This window comes from Mizuhopecten yessoensis, unplaced genomic scaffold, assembly GCF_002113885.1.
Source record: "Mizuhopecten yessoensis strain PY_sf001 unplaced genomic scaffold, ASM211388v2 scaffold5965, whole genome shotgun sequence".
NCBI lineage: Eukaryota > Metazoa > Mollusca > Bivalvia > Pectinida > Pectinidae > Mizuhopecten > Mizuhopecten yessoensis.
The window spans coordinates 622,983-641,556 of NW_018406312.1; the positions used below are offsets into that span (position 1 = coordinate 622,983).

Genomic DNA, 18,574 nt, shown 5'->3' on the forward strand with positions numbered 1-18,574 from the left:
CCCCCCCAAAAAAAGTATATCAAATATCAGCTTGTTAAACGTTGATATTTTATAAGAATTTATTGATTTGAGACGTTGGAATTTTCCGTCTAATTTTACTCTGGTTTCGTAACACATTGATATACCAAAAGAAATTATGTTATCTATTCATATCATACATGTCGTGATTTCCGTTAGATCTCAGTACCTGTACTTACTGATCAACTGTAAAGTATAGAGTAAATGAACAGTTTTGGATTACCTAGTCTGAAGTTAATCGGATATCATTTTCATGAAATTCAATGATGTAAGTGATAAAAGCTCTAGAAAATTTCGTTGTACCGGAGGGTGTGTGTCTTAAAACGTAAATTGTCAATAAAATACACCTGTAAGGATGATGTGTTAATTTGTTCTCTAGTAGATATCCTAAACGAAACAAGCTATGTGTAGTAAACAATCCGTAAGTTATCCGGATATGTCGTACCCGGCATTACAATGTACGGACGTGTTATTAGTGTACTGAGTCACATTCTAAAGGGCGCCGAGATAACAACGGGGACGTGTCCCACATCTACACCTCGTCACTTCAAAGACTACAACCATATTTATTCATTGATGGAGCGGTAAGTACAGTCAGACATATTCCGTACTTATATTTGAATAGAAGTGACACCATTTACACCAAATGAACATGTAAGTAGAATGTGTTTACCCAGAATACGTTCATTGTAATCATTGCTGTAGCGACTGTAGTAACGTTACACGTACGGAAACCGAAAGAGGAAGTACATGACGTCATCAGTTTACTATCTATGCACAATAGAGTAGGAATGGCATTGTTTGTACAGTTATACCACCGCAGGATACCATAATGTGATGGCTTTACGTATCCAACGGCGTCATTTATGGGAAAATTTGGGCAAACCCTCGTTCTATAAATATATTGCTATATGGTATACGTGTGTGTATTATTAGTTATCTCTGGGTTAGGAGGGGTCTACGGGCTATAAAAACCAAAGGGGTCTATGAGCCAGTAGACGCCTCCTAACCCAGATATAACGAATTTGTCACCCTGACAATTTTTTAGATAGTCTATTACTTTTTTTGTGCAAAGTTATAAGTCACTGTGTGAGTTTGAGTTGTAAGGTGACAATACCTAAATCGGATCACTTTTTGCAAAAATACTTATAAATCAATAAATGTGTCAACAAAACAGTTATTATAACAATGATGTAGCCTTAGAATAGATAGCCATGTACCCTTTTTTGTCTAGAGATGATTAATTTTTCAGTTCGAATAGCACCAGAAAACGTAATTCAAACTCAAATGTTAGTGTTTTGATAACGTTTTTAAAAAATGGCGCGACGTCCAACGACTTTGCATTCTGTTTTGGACTATTGAAATAAATTCACACTATAGAAATACTTTTTTGTCATATAAATTCTAAAGGTCATCATAAAATGTTAATATGCTGACAAATAAATATTCAGTTGACGTGTAAGATACTGCAAAATTCAAGCCTCGATCCGATTGGGGTCCTGATGATGATGGTTTGGTGATCCGATTTGGGTCACCTTACTTGACTGCTACCAAAATAGCCCCTACCGGACAATACAAAACCATCTTTGTAATAAGCACCCTAGCGGCCCCCTCATTGCCTGTTTCGTTAAATTTGCTGTCAATTAAATAGGCTATTTTATCCTGTGAACGTTTGTGTGTTTCGGACGCCATCTTTGTTGCTATGAAGAGAGATTCTAGTTTGAGTTATCTCCCCTCGCACGTGCTTTTATAGACCCCGGCAGAGCGGGGTCTATATAAATATAGACCCCAGCTAGATATCCAATCAGAGAGAGTGTTACAAATTAGAAAGGTGACAAATATATATATATGTGTGTCTGCGTGGATGAAGGGTCGTCAGGGCTTGAATTATTCTATTTGAAACGCATTGTCATAGGGTATCACTGCAATCGTTGTTAAATGAGATGACCTTATCGGAACTCAATTGTTAGAACACAATCATGTTTATTTTGAATACTATGTATTATACTTTGTGATATACAGCTATATATAGTTTACACAGCTAAAAAGCAAATATAATATACAAATGTATATGTATATATGTCGTCATAAGTATCGTCCACGTTGAAATTTACAAGTTTTCACATATTCGTAATTAACGATTTGTCGGGCGGTAAGTATACAGATTTTAAGAAGCAAATTAGACACACACAAAGTTTGAAACATACATTTAAGAAATTTAAAGGAACATAAAAACCAAGATAACGTTTTCCTTAACAAGACTGAAGGAGGACAGGAGTCCTGATAAAATACTCTGAGTAATAATACTGACCGCCAAAATCAAGTATACACTTTATAAAAGGCATCGGATAATTTTATTTCACCATAATAAAGTCGATTTTAAATCTTAAATGTAAAAAATAATTATTATAGACACCTTTTACACAGAATCAGGTCCGCCGTCAACTACCAAAAAGGCAAACGGTCTTACAGAACGTCGTAGGGGTCATTTCAATTTTTCACGTGGTTTTGACGTCACAACTGTATACAGTCAAAATACACTTGTCACGTCAATATTTTGTGTGTCCGCCATTGTCTGCCACACAGCGTTTTCTCATGGTTAACACTAAATGTCGTTTTGATTCGACGTTACTCATCGATTACAGATTCACGTCGCCGTTCTGCTCCAGGGAGTTGGTTGACATGTTCTACTTGTCGATAACACTTCAAAAGGCACTTAATCGTAAATCTCGTACAATTCATCACACGCGTCACATGACGTTTTGATCCCCGGGCTTGTAGCACCCCAATCGCACGATTTCTATCCGCTATTGAAAGTCTTGCCATATTGCCGACACACTCAAACCTTACGGCCTTTAACAGGGAAGCTTACGGAGGGCACGTGGCACAGTTTGCATGCGCATAACTTCAGTGTGTCGCGCTGAGGGTATAAAATGTATGGAAGCCAATATCTGAACTTAACGTCTAACAAATTTATTTCGATTTGTGGATTTCTTTTAAATTTGCAATGATACGAATTCACGTATATAGCAATGGTTTTCCAGTAAACGTTATGTTTGGCAACAATAAATTTATTTTAAAAGTGTATACTTAATTTTGCCGTTCAGTATAAATACCTTATACGTAAGATTTCTCGACAAAGTACAAATTTCATGATAATCTAAAAATGCTATCGACTCCTTCTATCGGTGAATATGTAAGTTTGTACAGATTCGTTTGAGGGATATATAATTAAAAGAAGACTATCTCGGAAATATGTCCGAATACTGATGAAAAATATTAACAATAACAAGAAATAAACAGCAGTTTTCATGTATGCCTTTTTTAAGTCTGAACAATTAGGTACGTATATTGTACAACGGGAGGTAACTCGTAACACCTTACAATTCCCTGTTCCGATATGTAGGCTCGACGTTGCTTACCTTCGGTGATCGGACGAGAACCGGTGTTTTCAACGTGATTTGGCCGTAGACATTAGCTGGCCAAAGTTATCCCCTTTTGTACCTAGGTTTGTGTATGTGCACATCCGGCGTATTACTTCCCTTAGTCTGTAAGGCATTACAGGCCCCTGGATAATTAAAGGGATATATCCATTTTATATGTGTATACTCTGAGGTAATGCATACGTCTTTCTTTCTAATGTAACGTCACTATCATCCTCTTTCAATTATTACGCCGCCTACACAAAATTTGAGTGGAATATTGGATAAATATTTGATATTGTTGTTATACTTGAGACAGGACACTCGCTCTGAGAAATAAAATGCATACAATATTTTGACTTAGTCTGAGATGTACGTACAAAATGTACGATCGTTGTTCTTTCATATCTAAAGCCATGTTTGTTTTTGTAGAACCAATCCAAATAGAGCCACGCATTTAGTCTTCACTGTATGAGTCAAATGACACGATGAGTCACAAAACGTAATACATATAAACTGCAAATGAGTGCACTTTATAAGTCTTGACTGTATTAATCATACGTAATCGTTCGACGTATTCGAAGAGTTTGAGCCATTTTGATTCAGAAAAGATGTTTTATACATCAGTTACATTTCGGCTGAAATTCACTATACCAGGCAAATGTAACGGATATACATTGAGTTTATAATAATAGTCAAGATACGTGTAAACTAAAAGCATTTTGCATCACTTAAAATTTGTTTTGAACCTATAACAATGCTTTACCAGAAAGGTCAGACGGAGCTCAAGGCTTGAAAGGATCTAGTGAAAGAAATGCAGATGTCGATTTCAACTGTCAGTATTGAACATGAAATCGATTCGGACGTGACAAGTCTGAACTTCGGTAAAGTCGTTGTCCGAAAGCAGCGAAGAGATTTCCCAGGTGTCGCAGCTCTCGTCAAACCTTTATCCCAATGTGAAGTAAAGGAAATAAGAAAGGTGAACATAAAATGTCCGTCTGATCAATTTGATTGTGATGCTCGTGGTGTTGTATACTTTCCTGACGGCAGAATTGTGGTGGGAGATAACAACAATAAGAAGATCAAGTTAATAAACGATGAGGGGGATGTTGTGGACGAGTTAAACTTGGATGGAGATCCGTGGGATCTGTGTATGTAATGGTGGATAACACCACTGTGGCGGCCGCTGTACAGAGTCCCGGAAGTATTCGTGTCGTGACTGTCACACCCTCCAAACTTACACTGTCGTCTATAATAAACCAAAAAAACCGATATTACGGTATAACATACAGAGATGGTGAGTTTGTCGTGAGTACAGGATCCGAAGTCTGCAGTGTTAAGAACGACGGGACGACCAAGACGTTATATCGATATACAGATAAAGTATTCGCGTTGTCACATGATTCCAAGGACCGACAGCTCTTTATCGCCCGTCATACCAACAGAACTGACTGTACGGCGATTGGTAGGTTGTCTACTGACAACAAGTACACGGACGTGTTGAAGGTTGGTGTAGTTAAGTATGCGTATGGAGTGGACGTAGACATTGAAGGTAACGTCTATGTCTGTGGTTACTACTCCCACAACGTGGTACAGATGTCCGGGGACGGAACTAACGTCCGGAAACTGTTATTAACGGCAGCGGACGGTATCACACAACCGTGGGCAATATCTGTTTGTGGTGATAAACTGGTGGTGACAAACCAATCAGGTCAGAGGGATTCCATCCAAGTGTTCCAACTTGTATGACTTGCAGACTCAATCGTACACAAAATCGACATTTGAAATCATAGTGTATTCTTGATATATATACCATTAACATAACTGTTTTTTTATTTATTGAACAAATATGTAAAAATCATTTCTATCGTAAATGAGAATGATGGACAAAATCAAAAGTGTTTATGAAAGATAAATATTACCTTGTTCTGAATGAAGTGTCAATTACGCATATAGTTTTGTTGACATTGTCGGACTAACAACCAAAACGGGTATTTTGTAATCTTAATATACATAATTATGCACTGTAATGAGTTATTGTGTATATGTAAGAAACACAAAATGTCGACTTTGTCGGGACTTAAGACTAAGAAATGAACGTAGTTTTTTTCACAACGTAATTTTCTTAAGTGAAGACTTTTCTTTGATTTAAAAGGACAATTGTAAGAAGGATTTTTTATTATAATATTGTCACAAAATTCCCCATGATAAGATATTTTGATACTCCTTATAAACTATTCATGTCAGAAAATTGCCTAGAAACAACGCTTTCTGGGCGTTTTAAATGAGTAATAAAGAAATCCTTAAAACATCATGTTTTAGCGGAAGCTGTCGGTGAACTTCTAGCTAACAAAATGTCTTTACAGCCGAGGGGAGAAGATGAATACTCGCTTTGTTTCACCTTACGTTTTTGCAATACAAGAACAGGAATTTATTCTGAATCAAAAGCATCTTCCAATGAGTGATCTATTTTACGTTTAAACCTATTGATATCGTACTTCGTGCGGTTTGACATTCTCCCGGCGATAATCTCTCAGTGCCTGCATACTCTAATTAAACCTGTTTCTTTATATTCAAATTCAAATGTGAACAGAAACATCTCATAACATTAATATGTTTCAATATTTATAATTTTGCTTGCGATGTATTGTGTAAATTCAAAGCGACAAACGTGTGTTATGTGTAAAATCATATTCCCTGTCGGTCGACAACGTGGTACTACTCACAGAAAGACCCGGATATTCCGCTATTTCGGTCGTAGCTATTTTTATCACCGGCTTTCCCAAAAGATAAAACTGACCGCACTGGACGTTGGCCTCAGGTCATGTCACTATAACCGACGTAAACGTTCATGATGAGATATATACTTTCAGTATCTACTCGATTTTAAGAGTGTCATTTGACTAGCTAGCCCCTTTATGCCCCTTTATGCAATGCTAAATTCCTGTACGATGTCATTCAGTTCCAAGTGAGTATTTTACTAGTTACTGTATTTTAAACCATTTCAAGCTTCTGACCGTGTTTCTGTTTGTCTAAATAAAAAGGGCTCTCTAATATGATTCTATAGAGTATTCGTTTTTCTTGGATTCCTGGTCGAGTCTCAATCAAATAGATTTAAATCAACTGATGTCAGAGCATTTGCGATAGCATACATTTCGTCCTTCTACAGTTATTATGCCGACCTAACAATAGTAAAGGGGTATTAAGAGTTGCATTTTTTTCTGACAGTCCGCCAGTGCGTATATCCATACGACATTTGTGTTACACTTTGTGTTAAATGTGTTCTGAATATTATCCCATTATTTTTATAGTATTATATATAAGATCTTACATGAGTTTCCATGTTATATGAGATTTATAAAACGAGTCTAAGAATTTTTCATTTTAGCGAGCCTCTGGCGAGTGACAATTTTAACAAAACAGAGCAACAAGTTCTCACGGTTCACGCTACGTCACAGCGTAGATAATCCTACGTCGTTTCGCTGGTTTGGGAAGTGATGTGGGGGATTAACTCTTTGTAATGTTCCTTCCTTTGTTGCACCAAGAAACTTATTGAATTGTGTGTAACCTTTTCTCCAACTGAAAGAGAATCAAAAGTGGTTTGCTAGCATTGCATTTCTGTACTTTATTCTTTTCAAAAGCGAATTGAAAAGTAGTGTCCATGACCTCGGTGTTAGCCGGAAGTGAATTGGAAAGTGGTATCCTTGACCATAGACTTAAAATGAAATGAACTGCAGTATAAAATCTCTGACCCTTCTGTCGTTCGGAAGTGAACTCAAAAACGTTTCCTCTGACCTTGAAACTAGCGGGACATAATCTCAATTCTGGTTTTCCTGATCTTGCTGTTAGCTGAATATTAATTGACGATTAGTGTATTTTATCTTGGTGGTATTCGGCACTGAAATAAAAGGGCGATGTAAATGACCTTGTTGACAAACAGAATTCATCTGCAGGCTGATATCTGTTTCACAAAGGGGATGAAAAAACAATCTGTCGTCCGAGATATTTTTATTGATGTTCTCCAAACCTACCGTCCGAAAAACTCTCTATTGATGTTACAAAACCTACCATACGAGATACATTTTATTGATGTTCTCGATGACTACCATCCGAGATACATTTTATTGATGTTCTCTATACCTACCGTCCGAGATACTTTTTTAATGATTTTCTCTTTACCTACCGTCCGAGATACTTTTTAGTTATGTTCTCTATACCTGCCGTCAGAGATACTTTTGATTGATGTTCCACTTCCCTGCCGTCCGCTATACATTTATTAATGTTCTCTATACTTACCGACCGAGATACCTTTCATTGATGTTCTCTTTACCTGCCGACGAGATGTTTTGTTATTGATGTTCTCTATATCTTTCGTCGGAGATATTTTTATTGATATTATCTTTACATGCCGACCGTATTGATACTTTTTATTAATGTTCTATATACCTGCCGTCCGCTATACTTTTATTTATGTTATATTTACTTCTCGTCCGAGTTACTTTTTATTGATGTTATATTTACCTGTCGTCCGAGATACTTTTTATTAATGTTCTCTATACCTGCCGACCGAGATACTTTTTATTGATATTCTCTATACCTAACGTCCGAGATACTTTTTATTGATGTTCTCGATGACTACCATCCGAAATACTTTTTATTGATTATCTCCATACCTGCCGCCTGAGATACTTTTTATTGATGTTATCTATACCTGCCATCCGAGATACTTTTTGTAGATGTAATCTATATCTGTCGTCCAATATATTTTTTATTGAAGCAATCTTTATCTGCCGACCGAAATACTTTTTTATTGATGTTTTCGATGACTACTGTCCGAGCTACTTTTTATTAATTTTCTCCATACCTGCCGTTCAAGACACATTCATTGATGTCCCTTTACCTACCGTCCGAGAAACTTTTTAGTAATGTACTTTATACCTACCTTCCGATATACTTTTTTAATGATTTTCTCTTTACCTACCGTCCGAGATACTTTTTAGTTATGTTCTCTATACCTGCCGTCAGAGATACTTTTGATTGATGTTCCACTTCCCTGCCGTCCGCTATACATTTATTAATGTTCTCTATACTTACCGACCGAGATACCTTTCATTGATGTTCTCTTTACCTGCCGACGAGATGTTTTGTTATTGATGTTCTCTATATCTTTCGTCGGAGATATTTTTATTGATATTATCTTTACATGCCGACCGATATACTTTTTATTGATATTCTCTATACCTAACGTCCGATATACTTTTGATTGATGTTCTCTATACCTGCCGTCAGAGATACTTTTTAGTGATGTTCTATATATCTGCCGTCCGCTATACTTTTATTTATGTTATATTTACTTCTCGTCCAAGATACTTTTTATTGATGTTATATATACCTGCCGTCCGAGATACTTTTTATTGACGTTATATTTACCTACTGTCCGAACTACTTGCTGTTGATGTTCTCTATACCTAACGTCCGAACTACTTTCTGTTGATGTTCTATATACCTACCGTTCCTGTTGATGTTCTCTATACTTACCGTCCCTGTTTATGTTCTCTATACCTTCCGTCCCTGTTGATGTTCTCTATACCTACCGTCCCTGTTTATGTTCTCTATACCTACCGTCCCTGTTTATCTTCTCTATACCTACCGTCCGAACTATTTTCTGTTGATGTTCTCTATACCTACTGTCTGAACTACTTTTTTGTTGATGTTCTGTATACCTACCGACCGAACTACTTGATGTGGATGTTCTTTATACCTATCGTCCGAACTACTTTCTGTTGATGTTCTCTATACCTATCGTCCGACCTACTTGCTGTTGATGTTCTCTATACCTACCGTCCGACCTACTTGCTGTTGATGTTCTCTATACCTACTGTCGAGATACTCTCTGTTGATGTTCTCTATACCTATCGTCCCTGTTGATGTTCTCTATACCTACCGTCCCTGTTTATGTTCTCTATACCTACCGTCCGACCTACTTTCTGTTGATGTTCTCTGTACCTACCGTCCGAACTACTTGCTGTTGGTGTTTTCTATACCTTTCTCTGTTGATGTGTCTCTACCCAGTGTCCGAAATACTCTCTGATGATGCTTTCACTACCTACACTCAGAGACATTTCTTTTTAGATATGAACCATCTCTCCGAGATAAACTTTATGTTAATATTTTATGTAGAAATTAACCTCCCTCCGGGATATACATTCTGTTGATATTCATCTACCTACAAGTCTAACAATTGTGTGATATCTATATGCCACGAATATAGCAACGACATCGTGTATTTACACGCCATTTTACTCGATATAGGCGGCGTCATATTCACGAACTGTATCACAACCACAGTGACCTGAAAATGTTTGGACCTAAAATAAGGTGTTGAGAGTAACATTTTAGGGATTAAGATTTACTTTTGATAAATATGTCATCCCCAATGACAGTATACACGAGAAGGGTGAAAAACTCTCGATGTCGATAAATCGTCCCCAACTGTTATTCTTCAATCAAAAAACACATTTCTACTTGATGTACAAAAATGTTTACACCGTTGGAAAGATGGATAATTTTTCTTATAGAAACTTCCTTTATGCACGCAAAATATATTTTTCTTCAGTGAAGATGATCTCCGATTCCGACTCGAAGCTATGGGGAACCTGCATGTGACGTCTGAGAAAGTTTTATTCACATCATTCGGAGAACTAGCGCTTACAAGAATTGTTTACAGAGATACACAATTACGGACAGATGATAAAAGAAAGGACAAAGGGCATTTTGATAACCTGATTAGTATCTGATGATTTTGGGCAAAAATGCCCTCATTCTTTTTGTTATCATTATTGGTTTTTTAGTTATTCGGTTATTCCTGACTTATTTCCACACACATTTAAAACTATGTTTATCTTTTGCAGAGTCATTTCTCGTTTATGTCTAAATTCAATTATATTTATATAAAATATTAACGTTAGATAACTTCTCTTTGTAGTCTGCCGTGTTTATCACAAAATATGTTTTACATGTAAATTTAAAAACATAAATATTTGGAATAACAATGTCGAAGCAAAATGCCTAAAGCTAAGATACTTTGATTATCAGTTGTATCAAAAGTAGGTCATCAATTCAACCCATCAAATTCTACTATAATGATAACGTATAGTCTGATTCGTCGATTTTTATTATGCTAATTACTAATTAGCTCTAAAGCTGTTTCAGAAAATAAACAAATTTTATTTGTTCAAAAAGATTAATCGATATCAATCTTACAACATTCAGAGTAATTTAGCATCATTGATAAGAGCAAAAAACTTGAGTCCGGGCTGATGGCGTTTTAGGATTTTTTAATTATTTTAATGACATATTATACAATGAAATACCTAGAAAGCACCTATTTTGATACTCCACATCTTATACGATGCATAGGCCTGTGTACTAAATAGACCTTGAGTTATCCGGATACATCATACCCGGTATTACGGCCTTGCTGTTAGTTGATAGGGTCACGTTCCATATATAGGTAGCTGATACATCATCGGAGAGGGGTGGACACACCTCGTCATTCAAAGATTCGAATACATCGATGGAGCAGTAAGTACAACTATGTATCCTGCTTACTGACTTTTTTTACATAACGTATGAATCACGTATAACACACAAACATGTACATATTGTGTATTTACTACGAGGATATTGATGTAATCGTTAAGTATTTTCCAGTGGTGATTGTAAAGTTAGATAAATGACTCAATCAAATTAGTAGTAGAAACATGAGAGTCACACAAACACCACACATCCACACCTATATGTGATATTTAGAAGAATCAATGAACTTTGTCCATGTTGCAAATCGCCCACACAATGTTCTTAGCTTGGAGCAACGGCTTCAAGGGTGGAACCCTGGGTTGGATGGGTGGTAGGGGAGGCAAGGGGGGTGTGTGTGTGGGTAGGGGTTCTTGGAGGCGATGATGTTGAATTGGAAGCAATACGAAGTCAGAAAATGTAAGGGGCCCTCGAAAATAACTGGGATAGGGTGGAACAGGTTTTAGTAACGGTTACCGTACTTGAAGCAGCTGATGATTTGACATCAGGTGTTCATGATATTTATCACATAACTGACCCATTTTATTATGTAATACGGCCATGTAATTAATTTGTATTTAATTTAAATACACACGTGTATTTAAAGAAATAACAAATATTTTCATTCTTGATAACAATGTCACACTGGTGGTGATTTCCCAAACATATACATGTACATACATTTTGAAAATGTAAAAGACATCAATCGGGTTTGACCCGCCATCTTGACAAATCTATGTCACTAACATTTTTATTGCATTGAAAACTGTTCATTATTAAAAAAAAGTGTGAAACTACTTTGCACTGCGTCGCACGTCAATACTACCATCGGAGTACTTTGATTTTGACCTTTATAGAGTCAGCTCATAACAATTTACAATTTGTGATAGTTATGTGAAAAATATAATATTACATTCGTGTCCATGTCATATTGAATTTAATGAACGATTTTCGGCGCATTCGAATGAGTGTTCGAGTGAGATAAAATTGTTAGTGTCGGAGGTAAAAACTAAGGTCGGTTGGGGTACCTGAAACAAATCTTTATCGTTTTGTGGCCTATATAGGAGTCGTAAAACGACCATATCAGCGATAAACAGTTCTACATATTAACTGTCCACGTGTCGTTATCAGATAAAACATTTAGTAGTCATACTATATCAGTTATCTACTGAACATTCAATCACAGGCATTTATATCATAAAATAAACAAATCTAAACAGAATCTAAAACACGATAGTTCTAATGTAGCGTATATCTGTACGAGTAGGCGGATCAAAATACACACCAACAAGGATTCGAGCTCCGAACCTTATGCGCTATGTAGGCCTACATCCAAACTCGCGATTCGCGTTACACTGTTATATATATCTGATGATGGTTAGCTGTTCAGATAAACCTTCGTCCGTGGACCGTTGTCCGCCCGTCAATACATGTGTCACATCGTCCGTCGTCCGGCTGTCCGTCCTTAAATAATTCCTGTAAGCGCTATTTCTCAGACCGTATTGTATGGATACTACTTAAAGGGGCATCACGGTGAAGTAACTTTATTTTTTGTCTTTTTTTCAAATACAACATAAACATATCAAGTGAGACTCCTTATGGAAAATAACGATCGGATTTGGCTGAAATAGATTCATAAAAATGATTAAATCTAAGAAAATAATCAGTATTTCTACCGGTCTGACCAACGTTTTGTTCAGGGATTTCCCCCTTCTAGCGCATGCGCATAGCACACCATTGCTTTGTAAACAAAATGACTAGCCGTGTGAAGTAAGCGAAAGAAAAGTGTTGTACCGTGTCATCTACGAAACGAAAAGTTGCCAAATGGTCAAAAGATAGCGCAAGGAGTACGTTACGGAATCATTATTGCAGGTGGGCAGTATTCAAAGGAGAAAATAACTGCCGTAGCGTACGGTGCATGTATTCTTCCGGTAGCCGGTTAAGCTGAAATGAAATCGACAGAAATGCTAGCGCTGTTTATGTTATGAATAAATATCTAAAACTATTAAGCTCGCTAGTATCGTTGTCTGAGTTTGAACACAGATGAACTTAGTTTAATATGTTAATGGGCATGTATTGGAGAGAGTTTACTTTGTGTTTCTATAATTATACAGTGGTTTATGCGAAAGGAAGGGATAAGTGACTGGTTAGTTTGATTTTTCCATGAGGCCCTCCAAGGGATAACTGTTGTGATGGCCAACGGCGTATTTTCTGGGCCACCGATCGCGAGATACGTGTTATCTAAGTCCGTGGATTTACATAATTTATAATATTACCGGGTTCAATAAAATGGTATGATTTAATAATATTGCTGAATTAAACGATTATTTTTGTTTTTACATGCAAGATTTAAATTAGTACTAATATGAATACCCGGCCTCCTCTGCCCCGGCAATATATAAAATAAAAATCAGAAAGGTTTGTCCCTTGGTGTAGGGAAGGTGTTTAGCCCCGTACCATCTGTACCTGCCACATTCCAGTACTAAATTCAATATATATTTAGATATAATAATCTACTTTATGTTTATGCCTATTATCATTGTTGACATTTAATTGTAAATGTATGACGGGAGAAGGCTGTGATAAATTGTAAAAACTTGTGCCCCATCCCTTGTTTAACTTTATTGGCAACACATTTATGTTTAAAGCTGAATAAAATTAAATTCTGAACATTGGCAAGTGTGCAATGAACTTCTAATGATGAATAATTACTGTTCAATAAGTTTGAATACGGACTTAGAAATCATATAACTTAGTTTCGAAGTGTGGTAAGAAGTTGCAGTTGCCTGACGGCCCCTCTCTGGGGGCCCCTTTGGAAGCCGTTTCATCTCGCTAGCACCACTTGTGTTTACTGCCTAGTCAGGTGACGTTATCGGCGCTATTTTTAGCAGGGCTTTCCCGAACAATTCAAGTGGTCTGAACATGGGGATAGCGAGGTAACATAAGTGGAAGTGCATACAATACATACATTCATTAAAAAAAAACGCCTTTTCACGTGATGTCCCTTTAAATTACATCTAAAGCTTCCCCGTTGCTATTAGTAACGCCGATCGCATTTCTGGCGGCCATCTAGAATTATGAGAGTTTAAGATTGTTAGCGCTATTGCTCGGAACGTACAAGAAGGCTCTTTCTCGAATTTTCTTCGAAGGGTTCCCCATGGTGGTCTGTTCCGATTTTGGCATATCGGGACTAATAGGAAAACCAAGATAGCTGGCAAGTGGCCATCTTGAACTATGAAAGAAGAATATTGTAAGCACTCTTTCTCAGAAAGTTTTTTTTTTCAATTTCATATGTGTCTAGTTATGCCAATTGTTTTTTGGGACTGATTGGAAATATAGGACTTCGACTGGACAGCCATCTTGAATTTCGACAGTTCAATTTTGTTATCACTATTTCTAAAGTGCTTGACAGATCTTTATCAAATTTCATATGTCGATTCCTATACGGTACGATGATGGGTGCCAATATCCCTATGAGATCTCTTGTTATACATTTTTAGGAAAAGTATCTCTCATGAATTACATTGTTAACAGATGTAATATCTAACGTAACATATTTCTGCTATCGCGTTCTTTTTAGGCCAGATAACGTGGACACGTTTTGATATTTATTGCGAAAAAGTCTTGTTAGTTGATTTGATTTACGAGACAATTTACTAAATATATTGCGATACGTGCCTTAATGTACTGCTCGTTTTCGTTTATATGTGTCGGTGCCGGTGTGTTCAGTCGCCGCTGTCTCTACTGTTATCAGCTGCCAGTTCGATTAGAAATATAGGGACGTTAGATAAGCCTGATACCACGGCCCTACGTTTACCTCACAGGGGAGAGTGGTACGAGCATACCCTCCACTCCCGGCAGTGTCAAGCTAAGGTTCTAAGTCACCCGTGCTGCAGCCGAGTCCACCTAAACTGTCCAAATGTTTTTGTTTTAGCGTATACCTTCGGTCAAGTTATCATTATCGTATTGTAGTTAAAATCTAATGATACATAAAGTAAGCTTCAAACACAAGGGAGACAACTCTTACAAATACTTTCACCAATTTTCTTCAAGCTTTGTAATTTTCATTAAATTTATCATCAACGCTATGACCGTAAAAACGTTTGTTGAAACTAGGCGAATAGCTTCTATATGTTGTAGTAAACAGAAAAATACCCATTTTAAAATCAGTGCGAATGATATTACTTTATTCTCATATTTGCAGAGATACATAATCAGCGTTTCAATGGCGGAAGGTGGTCCTCATCCAGACCCTCACTCTGAAGACAGCGCACTACCTGACCTATCAGACTCGCATCTTCTCGAATGTCCGATCTGTCTTGAGCAGTTACGTCAGCCGAAGTCTCTGCCGTGTCGTCATTCGTTTTGTGAGGAATGTTTGAGTAGCTACATCGTCAGTGAGGTGTTAGGGACGAGTGATACGGCGACTTCCTTTATCTGTCCGGTATGTAGGACGTTAACTCACCCTGTGGACAAAACGGAAGACAAAGAGAAATGGGCCCAGCAGTTCCCGACCGACAGTGTTGCCATAGAGATGATACAACTGAGAAACAGGACGACAGAGCCACGTTACTGCGCGCCCTGTCAGAGAAAGGGAAGCATGACCTCTGCACAATTCTGGTGTGAAACTACTCAGTCATTGTTTTGTGAGTCTTGTAAAGTGGATCACCATGATGTGGTCCATGTGAGCTGTGATATCGTAGATATGAGAGGTTCCGGGAATTTCCTGCTGAGACAGGAAACATCTGACAAACGATGCGACAAACACAAGGATGTGATTGCTTATTATTGCGAGGATCACAAGTCCCTGGGTTGTAGTAAATGTATCATTGTTGGTCACAGGAAATGTGACAACGTGTCCACAACAGAGGATTACTGTGAGAAACTGAATAGTAGCTCCCAACTAGAGGAAAGAAAGACATATCTACAGCAAGGAGCAGACGACATGGAATCTATGATAAAGGATTTTTATCTACGACAACAGAACATTGCAGACGACAAAGATGCGATATTGAAAAGCATCGACGACCTGCAGGGACGTATGGATAAACGTATCAGAGAGATGAAGAAGGAAATCACAGATGACGTAATCACGGCGTACAAACAGGAAAGAGAAAATCTTAAGGTGTCCACACAGAAGTGTGAACGGCTGAAGGTCGCTATACAGAATACATTAGAATCGTCCGCTACAGCGCTACAGAGGAACGATCATATGGACACGATCAGGCTTTACCAGAAAGGTCAGACGGAGCTCGGGGCTTGTAAAGATCTAGTGAAAGAAATGCAGATGTCGATTTCAACTGTCAGTATTGAACATGAAATAGATTCGGACGTGACAAGTCTGAACTTTGGTAAAGTCGTTGTCCGAAAGCAGCGAAGAGATTTACCAGGTGTCGCAGCTCTCGCCAAACCTTTATCCCAATGTGAAGTAAAGGAAATAAGAAAGGTGAACATAAAATGTCCGTCTGATCAATTTGATTGTGCTGCCCGTGGTGTTGTATACTTTCCTGACGGCAGAATTGTGGTGGGAGATAACAGCAATAACAAAATGAAGTTAATCAACGACGCGGGGGATGTTGTGGACGAGTTGAAATTGGATGGAAATCCTTGGGATCTGTGTATGGTGGATAACACCACTGTGGCGGCCGCTATAAAAAGTCCTGGAGGTATACGTGTAGTGACTGTGACACCCTCCAAACTTACACTGTCGTCTGTAATAAACACAAAAAAACAATGTTACGGTATAACGTACAGAGATGATGAGTTAATCGTGAGTACAGGATCCGAAGTCTGCAGTGTTAGGAACGACGGGACGACCAAGACGTTATATCGATATACTGACAGAGTATTCGCTTTGTCACATGATTCCAAGGACAGACAACTCTTTATCACCCAGTATAACTACAGCAATGGCAGTACGACGATTGGTAGGTTGTCTACTGACAACAAGTACATGGACGTGTTGAAGGTTGGTGTAGTTAAGCATGCGTATGGAGTGGACGTAGACATTGAAGGTAACGTCTATGTCTGTGGTTACTACTCCAACAACGTGGTACAGATGTCCGGGGATGGGACTAATGTCCGGGAACTGTTAACGGCAGCGGACGGTATCACACAACCGTGGGCAATATCTGTTTGCGGTGATAAACTGGTGGTGACAAACCAATCAGGTCAGATGGATCGCATCCAAGTGTTCCAACTTGTATGACTTGCAGACTCAATCGTACACAAAATCGACATTTGAAATCAGTGTATTCTTGATATATATACCATTATTATAACTGTTTTTATTTATTGAACAAATATGTAAAAATCATTTCTATTGTAAATGAGAATGATGGACAAAATCAAAAGTGTTTATAAAAATTAAATATTACCTAGTTCTGAATGAAGTGTCAATTACGCATATAGTTTTGTTGACATTGTCGGACTAACAACCAAAACGGGTATTTTGTAATCTTAATATACATAATTATGCACTGTAATGAGTTATTGTGTATGTGTAAGAAACACAAAATGTCGACTTTGTCGGGACTTAAGACTAAGAAATGAACGTAGTTTTTTTCACAACGTAATTTTCTTAAGTGAAGACTTTTCTTTGATTTAAAAGGACAATTGTAAGAAGGATTTTTTGTTATAATATTGTCACAAAATTCCCCATGATAAGATATTTTGATACTCCTTATAAACTATTCATGTCAGAAAATTGCCTAGAGACAACGCTTTCTGGGCGTTTTAAATGAGTAATAAAGAAATCCTTAAAACATCATGTTTTAGCGGAAGCTGTCGGGGAACTTCTAGCTAACAAAATGTCTTTACAGCCGAGGGGAGAAGATGAATACTCGCTTTGTTTCACCTTACGTTTTTGCAATACAAGAACAGGAATTTATTCTGAATCAAAAGCATCTCCCAATGAGTGATCTATTTTACGTTTAAACCTATTGATATCGTACTTCGTGCGGTTTGACATTCTCCCGGCGGTAATCTCTCAGTGCCTGCATACTCTAATTCAACCTGTTTCTTTATATTCAAATTCAAATGTGAACAGAAACATCTCATAACATTAATATGTTTCAATATTTATAATTTTGCTTGCGATGTATTGTGTAAATTCAAAGCGACAAACGTGTGTTATGTGTAAAATCATATTCCCTGTCGGTCGACAACGTGGTACTACTCACAGAAAGACCCGGATATTCCGCTATTTCGGTCGTAGCTATTTTTATCACCGGCATTCCCAAAAGATAAAACTGACCGCACTGGACGTTGGCCTCAGGTCATGTCACTATAACCGACGTAAACGTTCATGATGAGATATATACCTTCAGTATCTACTCGATTTTAAGAGTGTCATTTGACTCGATAGCCCCTTTATGCCCCTTTATGCAATGCGAAATTCCTGTACGATGTCATTCAGTTCCAAGTGAGTTTTTTTTACTAGTTACTGTATTTTAAACCATTTCAAGCTTCTGACCGTGTTTCTGTTTGTCTAAATAAAAAGGGCTCTCTAATATGATTCTATAGAGTATTCGTTTTTCTTGGATTCCTGATCGAGTCTC

At 37.5% G+C, this 18,574-nt stretch overlaps 1 protein-coding gene across 2 annotated transcripts; it reads left to right on the top strand.

Annotated features, from left to right (window-relative positions):
* Positions 1–494: 494 nt before the first annotated feature.
* On the top strand, positions 495–18,574 carry LOC110451350 (transcription intermediary factor 1-beta-like). 2 transcript variants are annotated; one of them, XM_021499318.1, is made up of 2 exons: positions 495–602; positions 15,220–18,574. In XM_021499318.1, the coding sequence occupies exon 2, from the start codon at positions 15,241–15,243 to the stop codon at positions 17,221–17,223; it is 1,983 nt and encodes a 660-aa protein (XP_021354993.1). In that variant the 5' UTR covers positions 495–602; positions 15,220–15,240; the 3' UTR covers positions 17,224–18,574. The 2 variants fall into 2 exon arrangements, with proteins under 2 accessions (XP_021354993.1, XP_021354994.1); XM_021499319.1 differs by lacking the exon at positions 495–602 and adding an exon at positions 10,935–11,024 and having other exon boundaries at positions 15,220–18,573.